General features: G+C 37.0%; 1 protein-coding gene and 1 long non-coding RNA gene across 3 annotated transcripts in view; one reads left to right on the forward strand and one right to left on the reverse strand.

The window, feature by feature from the left end:
* Positions 1 to 17,949, reverse strand: part of LOC102995937 (uncharacterized) — a 186,048-nt gene that overhangs the window by 98,240 nt on the left and 69,859 nt on the right. The gene's annotated exons all lie outside the window — the stretch shown is intronic.
* MMP7 (matrix metallopeptidase 7) lies at positions 1,371 to 16,133 on the forward strand. The gene is given in 5 exon segments (XM_024115301.3): positions 1,371 to 2,466; positions 4,974 to 5,200; positions 5,286 to 5,434; positions 6,763 to 6,891; positions 13,642 to 16,133. Coding segments are annotated over 5 exon segments (1,125 nt in total). The 5' UTR covers positions 1,371 to 2,256; the 3' UTR covers positions 14,052 to 16,133.

A 17,949-nucleotide genomic window follows, 5' to 3' on the forward strand; every position in this document is an offset into this window, starting at 1 on the left:
CCCTGGTCTGGGAAGATCCCACGTGCCGCAGAGCAACTAAGCCCGTGCACCACAACTACTGAGCCTGTGCGTCTGGAGCCTGTGCTCTACAATGGGAGAGGCCATGACAGTGAGAGGCCCGTGCACCACAATGAAGAGTGGCCCTCACTCGCCGCAACTGGAGAAAGCCCTCGCACAGAAACGAAGACCCAACACAGCCAAAAATAAATAAATAAATTTTACAAATCTTCCAACAAACAAAAGCCCAGGACCAGATGGTTTCACACGCAAATTCTATCAAACATTTAGAGAACAGCTAACACCTATCCTTCTCAAACTCTTCCAAAATATGGCAGAGGGAGGAACACTCCCAAACTCATTCTACAAGGCCACTATCACCCTGATACCAAAACCAGACAAAGATGTCACACAAAAAAAGAAAACTACAAGCCAATATCACTGATGAACACAGATGCGAAAATCCTCAACAAAATACTAACAAACAGAATCCAACAGCACATTAAGAGGATCATACACCATGATCGAGTGGATTTTATCCCAGAAATGCAAGGATTCTTCACTATATGCAAATCAAACAATGTGATAAACCATATTAACAAATTGAAGGAGAAAAACAATATGATCATCTCAATAGCTGCAGAAAAAGCTTTCGACAAAATTCAACACCCATTTATGACAAAAACTCTCCAGAAAGTAGACATAGAGGGAACTTATGTCAACATAATAAAGGCCATATATGACAAACCCACAGCCAACATTGTTCTCAATGGTGAAAAACTGAAACCATCTCCACCAAGATCATGAACAAAACAAGGTTGCCCACTCTCACCACTCTTATTCAACATAGTTTTGGAAGTTTTAGCCACAGCAATCAGAGAAGAAAAAGAAATAAAAGGAATCCAAATCGGAAAAGAAGTGAAACTGTCACTGTTTGCAGATGAGATCATACTATACATAGAGAATCCTAAAGATGCTACCAGAAAACTACTAGAACTAATCAATGAATTTGGTAAAGTAGCAGGATACAAAGTTAATGCACAGAAATCTCTTTCATTCCTATACACTAATGATGAAAAATATGAAAGAGAAATTAAGGAAACACTCCCACTTACCATTGCAATAAAAAGAATAAAATACCTGGAATAAACCTACCTAAGGAGGCCAAAGACCTCTCTTATATTTTTCAGCTCCAGCATATTTGGGGAGTTTCCCATGACTTCTGATAGTAAAAAAGCCATGTGCTCTCTCAAGAAATGTGTATTCTATATAATGACAAAATGAATAGGTAGTGTGATATGACACAAAAAGCACTGGACTGGTAGTCAGGACTACTATTAACTGGCTGTGTGAGCCTTGGAGAAATAAGTGAACCTGTTGTCTTGGCTTCAGTTTCATCTTCAGGAAAATTGAAGTAAATGGACTAGAATCTCTAGGTCATGGGTCTTTAATTGCTATATGTAGAATAACCATTATGTGTTCTGAGGACCAAACTAGCCCAAGTGGTGGCTGGTCAGCAGCCAGAGTCAGGATGATTGGATGAGGAAAGATTGGAGAAAGTGATTTCCAAGTTGAAGGACAGCTTTGGAGAAACCTGCAACTACAGAAGGTGAAGCATGGTAAGTATGGTAGATGAACAGGCAAGCCCATGCCTGAAGGTTTTTTTTGTTTAATATTTTTTTCATGTAATTCAAGAGGAATTCAAGTGATGTTGACCACTAAGAAAAGAAATAATCTGATTAAAGGGAGACTTGAAGAGGGAATTCTCAGGGCTCCACTAAGGTACCTGGAAGGTGAGGGAGTGGAGCACAGGCTTTACGGTGGCCAGCGACACAATCACAGCAGAGCATTTCCACTTGCCACTCCTCCCATCATTCCCCTCTATGACTTTGGAGACTGTTACAAAATGTTTGCTTAATAGTGATTTGAGTATTTGTATCTTTTATGTACTTTTCCATGCATTTCAAATTTTTAAAAAATTATGTTAAGATAAAATATGTCCTGAATAATGCTCCCAAAATTTTTAAATTGAGAAGACATGTCTAAGTAGCAATTTGATTCTGGCAAATGAAATGTGTTAAATTTAAAATTTCATGGGTCAAATTTATACAGAAGACAGGTGGGAGAAAAATCTTTTGAAAAACAAACACATTGTGTGCTTCTTGCCAATAAGAACGTAATACTTCCTCATTGTCATTAATAAAAGATAATACACACTTTCAAAGTTCTGTAGACACTAAAAAGAGAGAAAACACTCAAATGCATCACCTATTTCCACATTCAAGTCTGAGAAGCTATATAAATTTCTCCAGCCTCTGGCAGAAAACACCAAACCATCTCTGGACAGCAGCTATGCAGCTGGCCATGCTGCCCGTGCTGTATGCTGTGAGTGTGCTGCCTGGCACCCTGGCCCTGCAGCTTCCCTGGAAGGCAGGAGGCATGAGTGAGCTGCTGTGGGAACAGGCTCAGGTATGTCACTAGCCCACTCACCTGGGCCTCCACAGGCTCACCATCAGCATTAGGAAGTATGTTTTTCAATTTTAATAATTTTTCTGATTATATAGGTAATATATGTTTTAATCAAGTAGCTGTTAAGAGCAAGCTTTGGAGCCTGCCCAAAGTGGATTCAAGTTCCAACTCCTCCACTCAACTGTGTAGATGAACCCAGGAATGTTATTAAACTTCTCTGAGCTTCAGTTTTCTAATTTGGAAGTTGGATAATATAATGATATCAACCAAACGGGGGTGTTGTGAAGCACTTTACAGAGTACCTGAGACATATTCAATAAATTGAAGTCCTTATTGCTACTATTATTTATTGTAACTTGAGATTTTTCTCATAAAGAGCAAAGTGTTGCCTCTTAAGATGAGGACTACTTGCGATGGAGAGACTTGAAAAGAAAAAATGAGGATATAAGTTGCAGTCCTCCCACTGACAAGCCAATGATGATGGGCAAGGCATGAACTTCTGACTTTGTTTTCTCATATATTTAATAGAGATAATAATACTGTGTTTTATACCTCACAGGATTATTCTAGCGAATAAAGGAAGTGGTAACAATACCAACTATCATGTATGTAACAATTACAGATTATAAAGTACTTCATATACATTGTGTCATTGAATCCTTAGCTCTATCCTGGGAAAAAGAAGAAACAAAAGTAAGGTTAATTCACATACTTACTAACTGTAGAGATAAGAGTCAAGGACAAGTTCTGGTTCAAAAATCATGTTCTTTCCAATATACTACTTAATAAGTAGCCTAATAAGTGTAAGTAATTATTACCTGGTAAAATAATGGGACATCTACTCCTAAGTATTGTTTATAAATTTAAGCTTTAAGCATAAGAAAAGTTGTGTTTTATTTCACACTAACTTTGACTTTTTAAAAGTCCATGTAATACATTGGACTGAACCATATGAAATCAGTGATATTTGACAGTTTTTTTTTCTCCAAAGGAGCAATTTCATATGGGTCCACCTAATGGACTCTACAGGAGTACACTTGCAAGAGTATTGAGTCCCTTTACCCATGGTGCAGGTTGCCAATAAACCAGAGGGAGGTTCTCTAGGTTTAAAGGAAGGCAGGAAAATTCATCTTAAGGATGCAGAGAGATTTCTTTCAAAGGGTGTCTTTGTAAAGCCTGTAGCTCTGGAAGGGAAAAAAATGAGCTATTTGTTTTCAAATCAGGGATTAATTGCTAATTGTCATGGGTGAACAATAAGTGTTTGTTGTATTGAATGAAATACAGTCGTTAGTAACAGGAAGACAGAGCACAATATTGCTAAGGTTACTAACATAAAGTGCACACTCCTAAGCAGTTCTCAGACAAGTAACCATTACCACCTACTCCAAATTAGATTGCAAATGAGTGAGCCAATGTTTAAATCATTTCAAAGATATTATCACACATTATATAACACTATACATTTTTCTGATGAAATGGGCTTTGGAATCAGAACACAAGTTCAAATACCAGCTCCTTTGGTTACTCATGGGGTGACCTCGTGCAACTTATTTTACTCTTCTGAGCCATGATTCTTCAAATGTGAAATAGGAAAATAATGTCATACCTTACTTCACAGGGTGGTTATGAGGTTTAAATGAGATAAGTAATGTAAAGCTCCTCGTATAGTCCCTGGCACTAGTAAGTGCTTAATAAAAGTCCTTTGCTGCTGTTGTTATTTCATTCGCTTTCTATTTTTTCCTATTTAGGCTGCTGGACTGCCATCCTCATACCCATTCACTAGTGTCCTTTAAGAAATTCCCAGGGACCCAATTGCCCATGGAATACACCTGAGAGACCTGCTTTATCCTGCAGTCTCACAAAGAGGGTTTTACTAAGGAGTTAGCCATGGAAAGAGCACTGGCCTGGCAGTCAAGAAACTCAGAGCCAGTTCTGCTACTAACTTAACATGTGACCCCGGGGTAAATCATTTAGTTACTAAGGGTTTTGATTTCTTCACCTGGAGAATATGTATATTAAACAAAATAATATCATAATAACCTTTCCCAGGACTAAAATGTTAAGACCTTTAACCTCAGCTGGGACCTGATCTCCAGAGAATTTTAGAAAGGGCTGGGTGACTTTGGATCTCCCCATAGGGTCTCTGATGTCAAGGGGAGGTCTCAGCTGTGCCCCTTGAGGGCACACTGGGCACTCTTCCTGATTGGCTATTACAAACAAGTCTATGTTTTATAAAGTATACAGTGTGTTTCTCTTCAAAACATTTAATGGGATAAAAGAAAAATGGAGGGACTGTTTTGCTCATGAAATGAAATGGCAGTGCTTCATCATCAATATTAAGTTTTCTTTTCATTAATGCACTCTTGTTTTACTTGGTTACTATGTAAGTATTCTGCCTTCACACTACTATTTGGGTCCACTGGAGTCAGAGGCAAAGATGTGCAGACTTCTGAGCTAAAAGAAGACAATAAACAAGAATTATAGATAAATTACTCTCTTTCCAATAGGACTATCTGAAGAGATTTTATGCATCTGACTCAAAAACAAGGGACCCCAATAGTTTAGAAGTCAAACTCAAGCAGATGCAAAAATTCTTTCACCTGCCTATAACTGGAACATTAAGCTCCCATATTATAGAAATCATGCGGAAGCCCAGATGTGGAGTGCCAGATGTTGCAGAATATTCCCTATTCCCAGATCGCCCAAAATGGACTTCCAAAGTAGTCACCTACAGGTTAGTTTTGCTTTGGCTCATTTTAGCAAAAACAATAAAGCCTGTTTCCTAAAAGGTCAAACATTGTTTTCTTGTTTTCTACCAGGATCGTGTCATATACTCGAGACTTACCACATGTCATAGTGAATCAATTAGTGGCAAAGGCCTTCAATGTGTGGAGCAAAGAGATCCCACTGAGCTTCAAGAGAGTTAGCTGAGGAATTGCTGATATCATGATTGGCTTTGCAAGAGGAGGTAAGGAAGATTCCTGCAGGCTGATCCTGTGTGCTATTTTGCTTCTTGTTTATATCAGTGCCCTCCTCTTTCTGGGATTTAAAATATTTAAAGAGATATAGATATATGATAGTAGATAGATAGATAGATAGATAGATCTCATTAAAGATCAATGTTCTTACACTTTTTCTAGTCCATTAACTTAGAGCCACTTTTTATAGCAGAAGATGGCAAACTATGGCCCATGAGCCAAATCCGTAAATAGTTATTAGAACACAGTCATGGTCCTTCATTTACCTATTGTCTATGAGTGCTTTGGGGCTACAATGGCAGACTTCAGCAATTCTGACAGAGGTCTTCAAGCCCACAAATCTGGTCCTTTACAGAAAATGTTTGCCAACCTCTGTTTTGTAACATGAATCATGATATACATATATATTTATGGGACAGTTTAAAATATATCTAACTAACATCAACATTAAACCAAAAGAAGAGGTTACAATTTCCAAAGGCCTTAAGTGGTCTCCAAGAAGTGAACAGTCCCTGTGGCTTATTGCCAACACGCTTCATGTAGTAAAAAGTAGAAAATAGAGAACTTTCATATTAAAGGGCTTAAGGAGATATAACCCATATACATGAACTGCTATTAATTGCTGTTGTTTCATGGTGCAAATTTAGAGGAAAATGTTGGTCTTTTTGGCCTGCTTTAATGTTAAACTTCCTGGGTGCTGTGAATTTAGCCGAAATTTGAGCTTCAACCACAATATCAACAAGACTGAAGAAAACCTTACAGAAAAGCACTGATCATGGAACTCCACGTTTTTCAAGAACTGGATAAGCTGGATATGGCCTGACACCAATTTGAAAATAAATGTCTCTGCATCACAAATAAAAGCACTATCAAAATCTATTTTAAGACACCTTGAGCACAGCTCTTCAAGAGACTGTCTACTGCACCCACAAAGAAAAAGCTGGGTTTTTAAGAAAACATATATTAAATGGTATGCAATTACCTGCTGAATCCAGTACTCAAACTCATTGTCCACTCTGCCACCATCCAGCTAAGGAAAATGATCAACTATAACACTTAGATGCCACCATAAGTAGGATGTGAATGTATTTAAAGTCCATATCATTAAGCTTTAAACATGTGGTGGTTATCAGGGATGAGCAGTGGTTCTGTGAAAGAAAAAGTCCCTGTGACAAATAAACACCCAAACCACCCTATGTATGCAGCTGACTGCTTGGGCTAATCTTTCTAACCTCAATAATCATGTACTGGAAACTAAAAGATGAAATGACTGGAGATAAATTCAGTCACTAAAGGCAATTACCCTTTTTTCTTTCAGCTCACGGGGACCCCTACCCATTTGATGGGCCAGGAAACACACTGGCTCATGCCTTTGCACCTGGGCCAGGCCTGGGAGGAGATGCTCACTTTGATGAGGATGAACGCTGGACTGATGGTAGCAGTATAGGTACAGCATCCCATATCTCTTCCACTACATATCCTTTTTAAAATCCTGAACTTTTTTTTTCTTAACTATCTTTAATTTGACAATTGAAAGCAATTAATAATAGTTATTGAGCCATTGTTAACTGCCACCTCTGTGCTTTAAATGCATTATTGCATTTAATATGCCCATAATGCTCCATATATAAAAGATAGATACTCAGGCCAGAGAGTCAAGCAATGTTGGGTTCAATTTGCTGTACCTCTACCAATTACTCACTTTGTGTCTTTGGGCAAGTTATTTAACTTCTCTGAGCCTCAGTTTCCTTATCTACGAAATGGGACTATAAGTAATTCCTACCTCACAGGATTGCTGTTGGAATTAGATGAGATAATGCTTATGTAGTGCTTAGCACCAGTGCTTGGTATATATTAATAATTCAATAAATTATAGCTCTTTTGTATATATCCCCAAAATAAGTTTTTTAATTGAAGGAGAACGAGGAGCAGAGACTATGATATTTGAGAAGTATATACAGTTCTGATATTATTCACTGTTTTTCAGAAAGAACCCACACCATAACCCAGCCCATCATATTCATCACTTTACAAAGTAGAAGATCATAGACAAAACAGAAAACTAATGAAGAGAAGCTCTAGATAAATAATTCTAATTGGAGACAATGCTTTTTAAAAAGTGGCTACTGGCCCTGAAAGTGAAATGAGTACTTGTGTTTGGCAATGGGAATTCACCACTACAGTGATGCCTTGCTTTGAAAATCTAACCTATGTAAAATTATGACACTGCTTCCGTTTCACATCTTGCATACCTTTTTCATTCTTCCTTCTTCCCACTCAAGGTAAGCTAAAGACAGTTTCCTTCAATCTAATGCACCACAATTGGAACTCTGGCCACTCAAACTCACACACTCACACCTTCCCCCTTATTTGCAAAGCCTTTCTATGAGTCTGAGGGAGAGACACATACGTAATACACTTTAACAAATCAAAAGCAAATCCCAGCATCGCCTGTAGTTCCTGCCTTATGGTCATGCTTTCTCAAAGCCAACTTTCTCTCTCCTGCTATTCAAAGTCACTATCATTTATTGAATAGTCATTATTATTTTCCAGATATTGGGAAACCCATTATGACAAATCGACAAGGTAGGAATTATTATCTCCATTTAACAGATGAGGAACTGAGACTCAGAAATACCCATTAATTTGTCCAAAGTTGTCCAGCTAGTAAGTAGCAGAGCTGGGTTTCAAAACCAGGTCTTTATACAATACTTATAAGCCTTTGCTTTCCTCTACTGAGTACTGCTATCTGAGTGATTACATAAGAAGCAAATAGGCAGAAAAACATTATATTTTTTAAAAGGGTGATGAGATTAAAGCACTACTATTCTTTTCTTTTTAAACTTTATTGAAGTATAGTTGATTTACAGTGTTGTGTTAATTTCTGCTGTACTGCAAAGTCATTCAGTTATACACATATTCTTCTTCATATACTTTTCCATTATGGTTTATCACAGGATATTGAATAGAGTTCCCTGTGCTTTACAGTAGGACCTTGTTGTTTATCCATCCTATATATAATGGTCTGCATCTTCTAATCCCAAACTCGCAATCCTTCCCTCCCACACCCCCACTCCCTTGGCAACCATGAGTCTGCTCTCATTGTCTGTGAGTCTGTTTTTGTTTCATAGATATGTTCATTTGTGCCATATTTTAGATTCCACATATAAGTGATATCAGGTGGTATTTGTCTTTTTCTTATTTCACTTAGTATGATATCTCAGGTCCATCCATGTTGCTGCAAATGGCATTATTTCATTCTTTTTTATGGCTGAGTAGTATTCCATCATATAAATGTACCACATCTGCGTCTTTTTTTAACATCTTTATTGGAGTATAATTGCTTTACAATGGTGTGCTAGTTTCTGCTGTATAACAAAGTGAATCAGCTATACATATACATATAACCCCATATCTCCTCCATCTTGCGCCTTCCTCCTACCCTCCCTATCTCACCCCTGTAGGTTGTCACAAAGCACCGAGATGATCTCCCTGTGCTATGTGGCTGCTTTCCAATAGCTATCTATTTTACATTTGGTAGGGTATATATGCCCATGCCACTCTCTCACTTCATCCCAGCTTACCCTTGCCCTTCCCCATGTCCTCAAGTCCATTCTCTATGTCTGCATCTTTATTCCTGTACTACTCCGAGGTTCTTCAGAACACTTTTTTTTTTTTTTAGATTCCATATATATGTGTTAGCATACGGTGTTTGTTTTTCTCTTTCTGACTTATTTCATTCCATATGACAGACTAGAGGTCCATCCACCTCGCTACAAATAACTCAATTTTGTTTCTTTTTATGGCTGAGTAATATTCCATTGTATATAAGTGCCACATCTTTTTACCCATTCATCTGTTGATGGACACTTAAGTTGCTTCCATGTCCTGCCTACTGTAAATAGTGCTGCAATGAATACTGGGTACATGACTCTTTTTGAATTATGGCTCTCTCCGGGTATACGCCCAGCAGTGGGATTGCTGGGTCATATGGTAGTTCTATTTTTAGTTGTTTAAGGAACCTCCATAGTGTTCTCCACAGTGGCTGTATCAATCTACATTCCCACCAACAGTGCAAGAGGGTTCCCTTTTCTCCACACCCTCTCCAGCATTTATTTGTAGATTTTTTTTCTTATCTTTTTTCTTATTGTATTAAGTGTATTTTTTAAAACAGAACATGCTCTATAAAATATTGATTCTTTGAAATTTGTTGATGCTTGATTTATTGTGTATCACTTGATCAGTTTTTGAAAATGTTTCATGTATCCTTGAAATAACATGTATTTTGCAATCTGGGGATACAATTATTTATGTATATCCATTTGAGCAAATTTTATCATTGTATTTTTCATATCATGTCAATCCTTGTTGATTTCTTTTCTGATTGATCTATAAATTATTGAAGCAGTTATGTTAATTTTCTAATATGATGGTAAATTCATCAATTTCCTCTTCTGTGTATTTTGAAAATATGTTATGACATTCTTACAAATTTAAAATTATATCTTAATGAGACGTCAAATGTTTTACCAATAAGAAGTGGCTTCAGAATGATACTTACAAGAAGACAAATCTGTATGTGTTGTTTCTTAAATACATGCAAAAGAATTGTACATCACAGTAATAAATGCAACTGAAGGTGGAAACAATCCCAAATCTCTCAGAATAGATAAAAAATATTTCAAAGCAAAGAGGCTGGTGTGGCTAATTCAGAGGACTAACATTAAAACACAGTGTCATAGTTTAATATGTAGTGTTTCATTTTTCTTTCTTAGTAGTCCATAAAATAATAGTACCTCTCTAATTCAGTATATTAGATTAAGTGAAATAAAATATCTGGGTATTTAAACTCATCCTGCCCATCTTTGCCTTTTTTGGGAAATTTTAGTCTGTTTCCACTTGTTTAAGGTAGATTTATTTGTAGTTGCTATTTGGCCCATTTTTACCATATTCTCAGCCCTCCAATATTTTAGTTACATTTTATTTGTTTGTTTAGACCCCACATTAGATATTATTATTGTTCCCTATAGTCAAGGTTTGGTCAGGTTTACCCACATGTTTCTATTTTCTTTGCTCACCAGTCCTTGCATCTCATATCTTCCTTCTTAAATAATTTTCTATAGTTCTCATGTATATCCTTTAGAATAACTCTAGGTCCCACCAACAGTGCAAGAGGGTTCCCTTTTCTCCACACCCTCTCCAGCATTTATTGTTTCTAGATTTTTTGATGATGGCCATTCTGACCGGTGTGAGGTGATACCTCATTGTAGTTTTGATTTGCATTTCTCTAATGATTAGTGATGTTGAACATCCTTTCGTGTGTTTGTTGGCAATCTGTATATCTTCTTTGGAGAAATGTCTATTTAGGTCTTCTGCCCATTTTTGGACTGGGTTGGTTGATTTTTTGATATTGAGCTGCATGAGCTGCTTGTATACTTTGGAGATTAATCTATTGCCAGTTGCTTCATTTCCAAATATTTTCTCCCATTCTGAGGGTTCTCTTTTCATCTTGTTTATGGTTTCCTTTGCTGTGCAAAAGCTTTTAAGTTTCATTAGATCCCATTTGTTTATTTTTCTTTTTATATCCATTCCTCTAGGAAGTGGGTCAAAAAGGATCTTGCTGTGATGTATGTCATAGAGTGTTCTGCCTATATTTTCCTCTAAGAGTTTTATAGTGTCTGGCCTTACATTTAGGTCTTTAATCCATTTGGATTTTATTTTTGTGTATGGTGTTATGGAGTGTTCTAATTTCATTCTTTTACATGTAGTTGTCCAGTTTTCCCAGCACCACTTATTGAAGAGACTGTCTTTCTCCATTGTATATTCTTGCCTCCTTTGTCAAAGATAAGGTGACCATAGGTGCATGAGTTTATCTCTGGGCTTTCTACCCTGTTCCATTGGTCTATAATTCTGTTTTTGTGCCAGTACCATACTGTCTTGATTACTGTAGCTTTCTAGTGTAGTCTGAAGTCAGGGAGCCTGATTCCTCCAGCTCCATTTTTCTTTCTCAATATTGCTTTGGCTATTCGGGGTCTTTTGTGTTTCTATACAAATGTGAAATTACGTGTTCTAGTTCTGTGAAAAATGCCACTGGTAATTTGATAGGGATTGCATTGAATCTGTAGATTGCTTTGGGTAGTAGAGTCATTTTCACAATGTTGATTCTTCCAATCCAAGTACATGGTATATCCCTCCATCTGTTTGTATCCTGTTTAATTTCTTTCATAAGGGTCCTATAGTTTTCTGCATACAGGTCTTTTGTCTCCTTAGGTAGTTTTATTCCTAGATATTTTATTCTTTTTGTTGCAGTGGTAAATGGGAGTGTTTCCTCAATTTCTCTTTCATATTTTTCATCATTAGTGTATAGCAATACAAGAAATTTCTGTGCATTAATTTTGTATCCTGCTACTTTACCAAATTCATTGATTAGCACTGGAGTTTTCTGGTAGCATTGTTAGGATTCTCTATGTATAGTATTATGTCATCTGCAAACAGTGACAGTTTTACTTCTTCTTTTCCAATTTGGATTGTTTTTATTTATTTTTCTTCTCTGATTTCTGTGGCTAAAACTTCCAAAACTATGTTGAATAAGAGTGGTGAGAGTGGGCAACCATGTCTTGTTCCTGATCTTAATGGAAACGGGTTCAGTTTTTCACCATTGAGAATGATGTTGGCTGTGGGTTTGTCATATATGGCCTTTAATATGTTGACATAAGCTCCCTCTATGACTACTTTCTTGAGGGTTTTTATCACAAATTGGTGTTGAATTTTGTCAAAAGCTTTTTCTGCATCTATTGAGATGATCATATGGTTTCTATTCTTCACTTTGTTAATATGGTGTATCACATTGATTGATTTGAGTATATTGAAGAATCCTTGCATTCCTGGGATAAACCCCACTTGATCATGGTGTATGACCCTTTTAATGTGCTGTTGGATTCTGTTTGCTAGTATTTTGTTGAGGATTTTTGCATCTATGTTCATCAGTGATATTGGCCTGTAGTTTTCTTTCTTTGTGACGTCTTTGTCTGGTTTTGGTATCAGGGTGATGGTGGCCTCATAGAATGAGCTTGGGAGTGTTCCTCCCTCTGCTATCTTTTGGAAGAGTTTGAGAAGGATAGGTGTTAGCTCTTCTCTAAATGTTTGATAGAATTCGCCTGTGAAGCCATCTGGTCCTGGGCTTTTGTTTGTTGGAAGATTTTTAATCACAGTTTCAATTTCAGTGCTTGTGATTGGTCTGTTCATATTTTCTATTTCTTCCTGGTTCAGTCTCGGCAGCTTGTGCATTTCTAAGAATTTGTCCATTTCTGGCATATAGTTGCTTGTAGTAATCTCTCATTATCCTTTGTATTTCTACAGTGTCAGATGTTACTTCTCCTTTTTCATTTCTAATTCTGTTGACTTGAGTCTTCTCCCCTTTTTTCTTGATGAGTCTGACTCATGGTTTATCAATTTTGTTTATCTCTCAAGGAACCAGCTTTTAGTTTTATTGATCTTTGCTATTGTTTCCTTCATTTTGTTTTCATTTATTTCTGATATGATCTTTATGATTTCTTTCTTTCTGCTAACTTTGGTGTTTTTTTGTTCTTCTTTCTCTAATTGCTTTAGGTGTAAGGTTAGGTTGTTGATTTGAGATGTTTCTTGTTTCTTGAGGTAGGACTGATATCTAGTCTCATAATGTTGTGGTTGGAAAAGATACTTGCTATGATTTCAATTTTCTTAAATTTACCAAGGCTTGATTTGTGACCCAAGATATGGTCTATCGTACACAATGTTCCAGGAGCACTTGAGAAGAAAGTGTATTCTGTTTGTTTTGGATGGAATGTCCTATAAATATCAATTAAGTACATCTTGTTTAATGTATCATTGAAAGCTTGTGTTTCCTTATTTATTTTCATTTTGGATGATCTGTCCATTGGTGAAAGTGAGGTGTTAAAGTCCCCTACTATGACTGTGTTACTGTTGCTTTCCCCTTTCATGGCTGTTAGCATTTGCCTTATGTATTGAGGAAAGCACTACTATTCTGATTCCTCTTCTAAACCTTCTGCCCCTGTGAAGGCCTGGGAACAAATAAGCAAACTATGGAGAATTTAAATGGTTAGGTATTTTATAGTTATTTTATTTTTATTATTATCTATTTTGATTTTATTATTATATAGTTATTTTTTACAGTTATTTTATGTCTCTTTTGTTGCAGGAATTAATTTCCTGTATGCTGCAACTCATGAACTTGGCCATTCCTTGGGTCTGGATCATTCATCTGATCCTAATGCTGGGATGTATCCATCTTATGGAGAAGGCAATTCCAAGAATTTCAAACTTTCACAGGATGATCTCAATGGAATTCAGAAATTATATGGTAATATTTATGATTTCCGTATTTCCAATGTCTCCTTAAGACATTGCCTCTTTTGGGTAGGCTTGAATGAGAAAGGCTGGGAAATAGGTAATTACTTGGAAAAACACACTGGAACTTTTATATCTAAAAGCCTATTGAGGGGAGAAATTTTTGACATTAGATACTTGAAATTTAATCATGCTATTTTATACTATGAGGATATTGATTTTAAGTTTTCAGTAATACAGTATCATTTGGTGAAATCATGAAAATGATGCTCTCAAACGTTTTTTATAAGCTGCCACTCACTCTTCTTTCTTGCTCGGTTCAAATACTTTAGGGGAGCCTCGCCCATAGGGACGGACAGAGGAACATAACACCTTCCCCCGTAGCTTCCCACTCCCAAGGGTTTGGCCCTAGGTGCTTAAAAGTTACCCAATTTTTCCTGCCTGTATATATGCATAGGGAAATGGGTTTACCATAGACAGTGACTTCTTATAATTGCTGGTCATGACAGGTATGAATATATCATGTCCCAATCTACACTTTTTTGTTTTAGTCAAGTTCCAAATTCAATTTAAAAGAATAAACTGATTTGTATTTGCTTGATCAAGTCAGAAAGAGTAATGTGAGAAAGGAATCAAAGGACAAGGATAAAAAGCCATGTCTCTAGATAAAGATGAGAATCAAAGAAGCTAAATAAATCGTCCAAGGACAAGAGGCTGCTGAGTTCTTGAACAAAGATTCCAAGCCAGGGCTGTATGATTTCACATTCTTTCTACTTCATATTTCAGCCTATCACTACTTAGTATGCTTCTAAAAGCAATTTGGAAAAGAAAATACATACAGAATGATATCTTTAAGTACACAGATATAATTAAACCTTTCCAGCAAATTACCAGGATGATAAGAATATTCAGCAAAAAGATAATGTAAGAGTCTCTGAATGTTCAGAAGAGCAATGAAAGTGCTTCCACATAATAAATAATGTAATGTTCTCAGGGAGAAATTACTCCTGTAGGATAATGGATTTAAGCTATCAGTTGAACCTATAACTTACTATCGATCAGCATCTCCCAAACTGTGTTCCCAGAACACTGGTCCTACCAGACAATTCCCCAAAAAAAGATGCTTTGGAGAAACAAGTTCAAAAACCACTACCTACTATATTTAAAGTGCACAGGATGTTACAAAGGATCTAACAAACTGTCATTTAAATCAGCGCTTCCCAAATTATAATCCTTTTTGTGGCACACCCATTGAGCCCTCTCAGAATAGCATTTCAGAGAACACATTTTGGAAAATACCATTAACTGTACTACAAAGTTCTGACTTAAGGAGCTGCAGGTGTCCAGAAAGATTCACCAAACACTGACAATTGTTGGTAAAGTCAACACCAACAAAACAGAAAATAGTACCTCCCCTTATATAAAACTACGGAACTTACAGAATACTCTATGGCATGTATAACTATCTTTGAACTTTAAGAAAATTAGAAAGGGCCTGAAAAATGTTCTTTGGCAGACTGATTAAACATAAAGAAGATGGATTAGTGCATTAAATCCTTAAGTATTAGACAGTGAAGTGCCTCTTGTCAAAGTTGGAAAGAGGTAGCTTCTGGACAAATGAAAGTAAGATTTAATTACATAAGTTTTGTTTTTGTTTTTGTTTTTGTTTTTTGCAGTACGCGGGCCTCTCACTGTTGTGGTCTCTCCCGTTGTGGAGCACAGGCTCCGGATGCACAGGCTCAGCGGCCATGGCTCACGGGCCTAGTCGCTCCACGGCATGTGGGATCTTCCAGGACCGGGGCATGAACCCGTGTCCCCTGCATTGGCAGGCGGACTCTCAACCACTGTGCCACCAGGGAAGTCCCATACATGGGTTTTTAATGTAGGTCATTTATTAATACAAGAAGTGATGTGAGCAGAAAATATAAATTCAAAAGAAAGTGATTAAACTAATGGATATAAAATTCCCAATGTTCCTTTCAGAATAATAAAAATAATAGCTAAATGCATCAAGTTTTTATAGTGTACCAGGCATTTCATGTGCAATAGCTTATTTAATTCAACAATCCAATGAGTTGTTACTGTCCTCATTTTACAGGCTGGTAATCTAACATGAAGAGATGCTAAGTAATAACTTACCCAAGATCACATGGCTGGTAAAATGACAGAGTGAAAAGACAGGGTGCAAAGGTGTCTGACCACCCAGGGACTACACTCCATACAGTGTTGCCTTTTTAGCCTTTGGAGGTTGTTCTTCAGCACCGTTGTCCCAGGCACAGAAACTGGGCTGGGTGAATGATGGACTGTACATACTGTGACATTTCCTGTGTTTTTATAGTCTTAGGATTTTTTAATATGCTCTATACATTGTCAGAATGTTCTTATTTTGTCTCTTCACAGGAAAGAGAAATGATTCAAGAAAAAATTAGAAACTTCAGGGAGAACACACATTCATTCATTGGATTCTATATAGTTGTTCCCAACCAGAATTAAAGAACACTGTTGCTGCACTCCATTTACCCTTTGCTGCCTCCATCCTTGTATTGTGGTTGGTTTTTGTACATCTCTCTCCCCCTCCGGGGATAAACCCTTTTATGACATTACTATGTCTTACTCATCTATGACTCTCCTCAAGCAACATGCACTTGGTGGATGTCAATAAATGTTAAATACATAGATAAATAAAATTTTTATTCCATGGTAAAATGATTTCTATTTGGAAGTACTGTTTCTGTGGCAAGAGAAGATTTGCTATACAATGAAATCAGAATAAGACCAGAAAAAAGAATTAAATAACCCCACCACATTATTTTGGGACTTCAGTTGCACCTCACCCTATCACCAGTTGGGTAAGGTATAGTATAGTATAGTATAGTATAGTATAGTATAGTATAGTATAGTATAGTATAGTATAGTATAGTATAGTATAGTATAGTATAGTATAGTATAGTATAGTATAGTATAGTATAGTATAGTATAGTATAGTATAGTATAGTATAGTATAAACCAAGATAGTATAACCCAAAGGTACCTTAAGTTCTCCTTATCCTTTGGTCCAATCCCTCACTCTGAGTATTCTGGGAAGTCCCACAAAATGTGTGTGAATTCCCAGGGATTTACATTCTCATAGTCCCTTCTGGCACCAAGTTCCTGCCCCTAAACTGACTTCATGGCATCTCTCCTACCACAGCTGTTCTGTGTTCCCTTTCCTCTGCCCCATCACAACCCAAATATCAATCTCACCCTCTTCTCTTTTACTTTCTCCAAACCAGTCCTACAAGGCTTTTGTGAGATTGTTGACACTGCTGAAGATTTGTATCAATTTGCTCTGTGTCCTGCTAAAGGGCTTAACCCTGTAGCAGGACACAGAGCTCGCAAAGTCTTTTCCATTTCAGCCGTTCCTCCTCCACACTCCCTACACCCATGCATGGTTTTCTCTACAAATAGAGGGATAAATAATTGTAATTTACTTTCTTACTTATACAAATTATGCCACACATAAGCACCCTGAAAAGATGTATTCATTCTTTATAATTTCATTTAAGGATTTTTTTTCACCCAAAATGGATCAATAACCCAAAACTCAGAAATACCACCAAAACCATTAGGAAGCCATTCCAGGGACAGATAAAATGAGAGGGGAATCTACAACCTAGGCAAAATGAGTTATATATTCAAAGCCTCTCTTAAAACATAACGGAATAGGTCTATAATAAAAATGAAAAGGAAGAAGTCATTAAATTTAAGTTCCTCATTTTGTAGATGATAAAACAGACCAAGAGAGGTTAAATTTCCATAAATTTTGCAGTAAACAAATGTGTCCTGTGATTAAGGCATTTTGTTTGTTTGTTTGCCTGTTTGCATTTTGGTTTGGGCAGCAGAAGGCAATATCTATCTTGTAGCTGAAATGGATATTGTTTTTACCTGCCCAGCATCCCTTCACCCTACTTTTGGGGACAGGGACAGTCTTTCCCCTTTGTATATTTTCTTGGTGAGACATACCTTAGTATGCCACTTGCTGCCAGGGCTGAGAAGGGAGTACAGGACCCAGGTTTGGCCTATCAGACACTCCCTCTGAAAACACCAGACACTGATTCACCCTGGTAGTGGGTTTTGGAGACACTGCCTATTCATTCCTGCACCCAGATAAATCTCTGAA

This window comes from Physeter macrocephalus, chromosome 16 (genome assembly GCF_002837175.3).
Source record: "Physeter macrocephalus isolate SW-GA chromosome 16, ASM283717v5, whole genome shotgun sequence".
NCBI lineage: Eukaryota > Metazoa > Chordata > Mammalia > Artiodactyla > Physeteridae > Physeter > Physeter macrocephalus.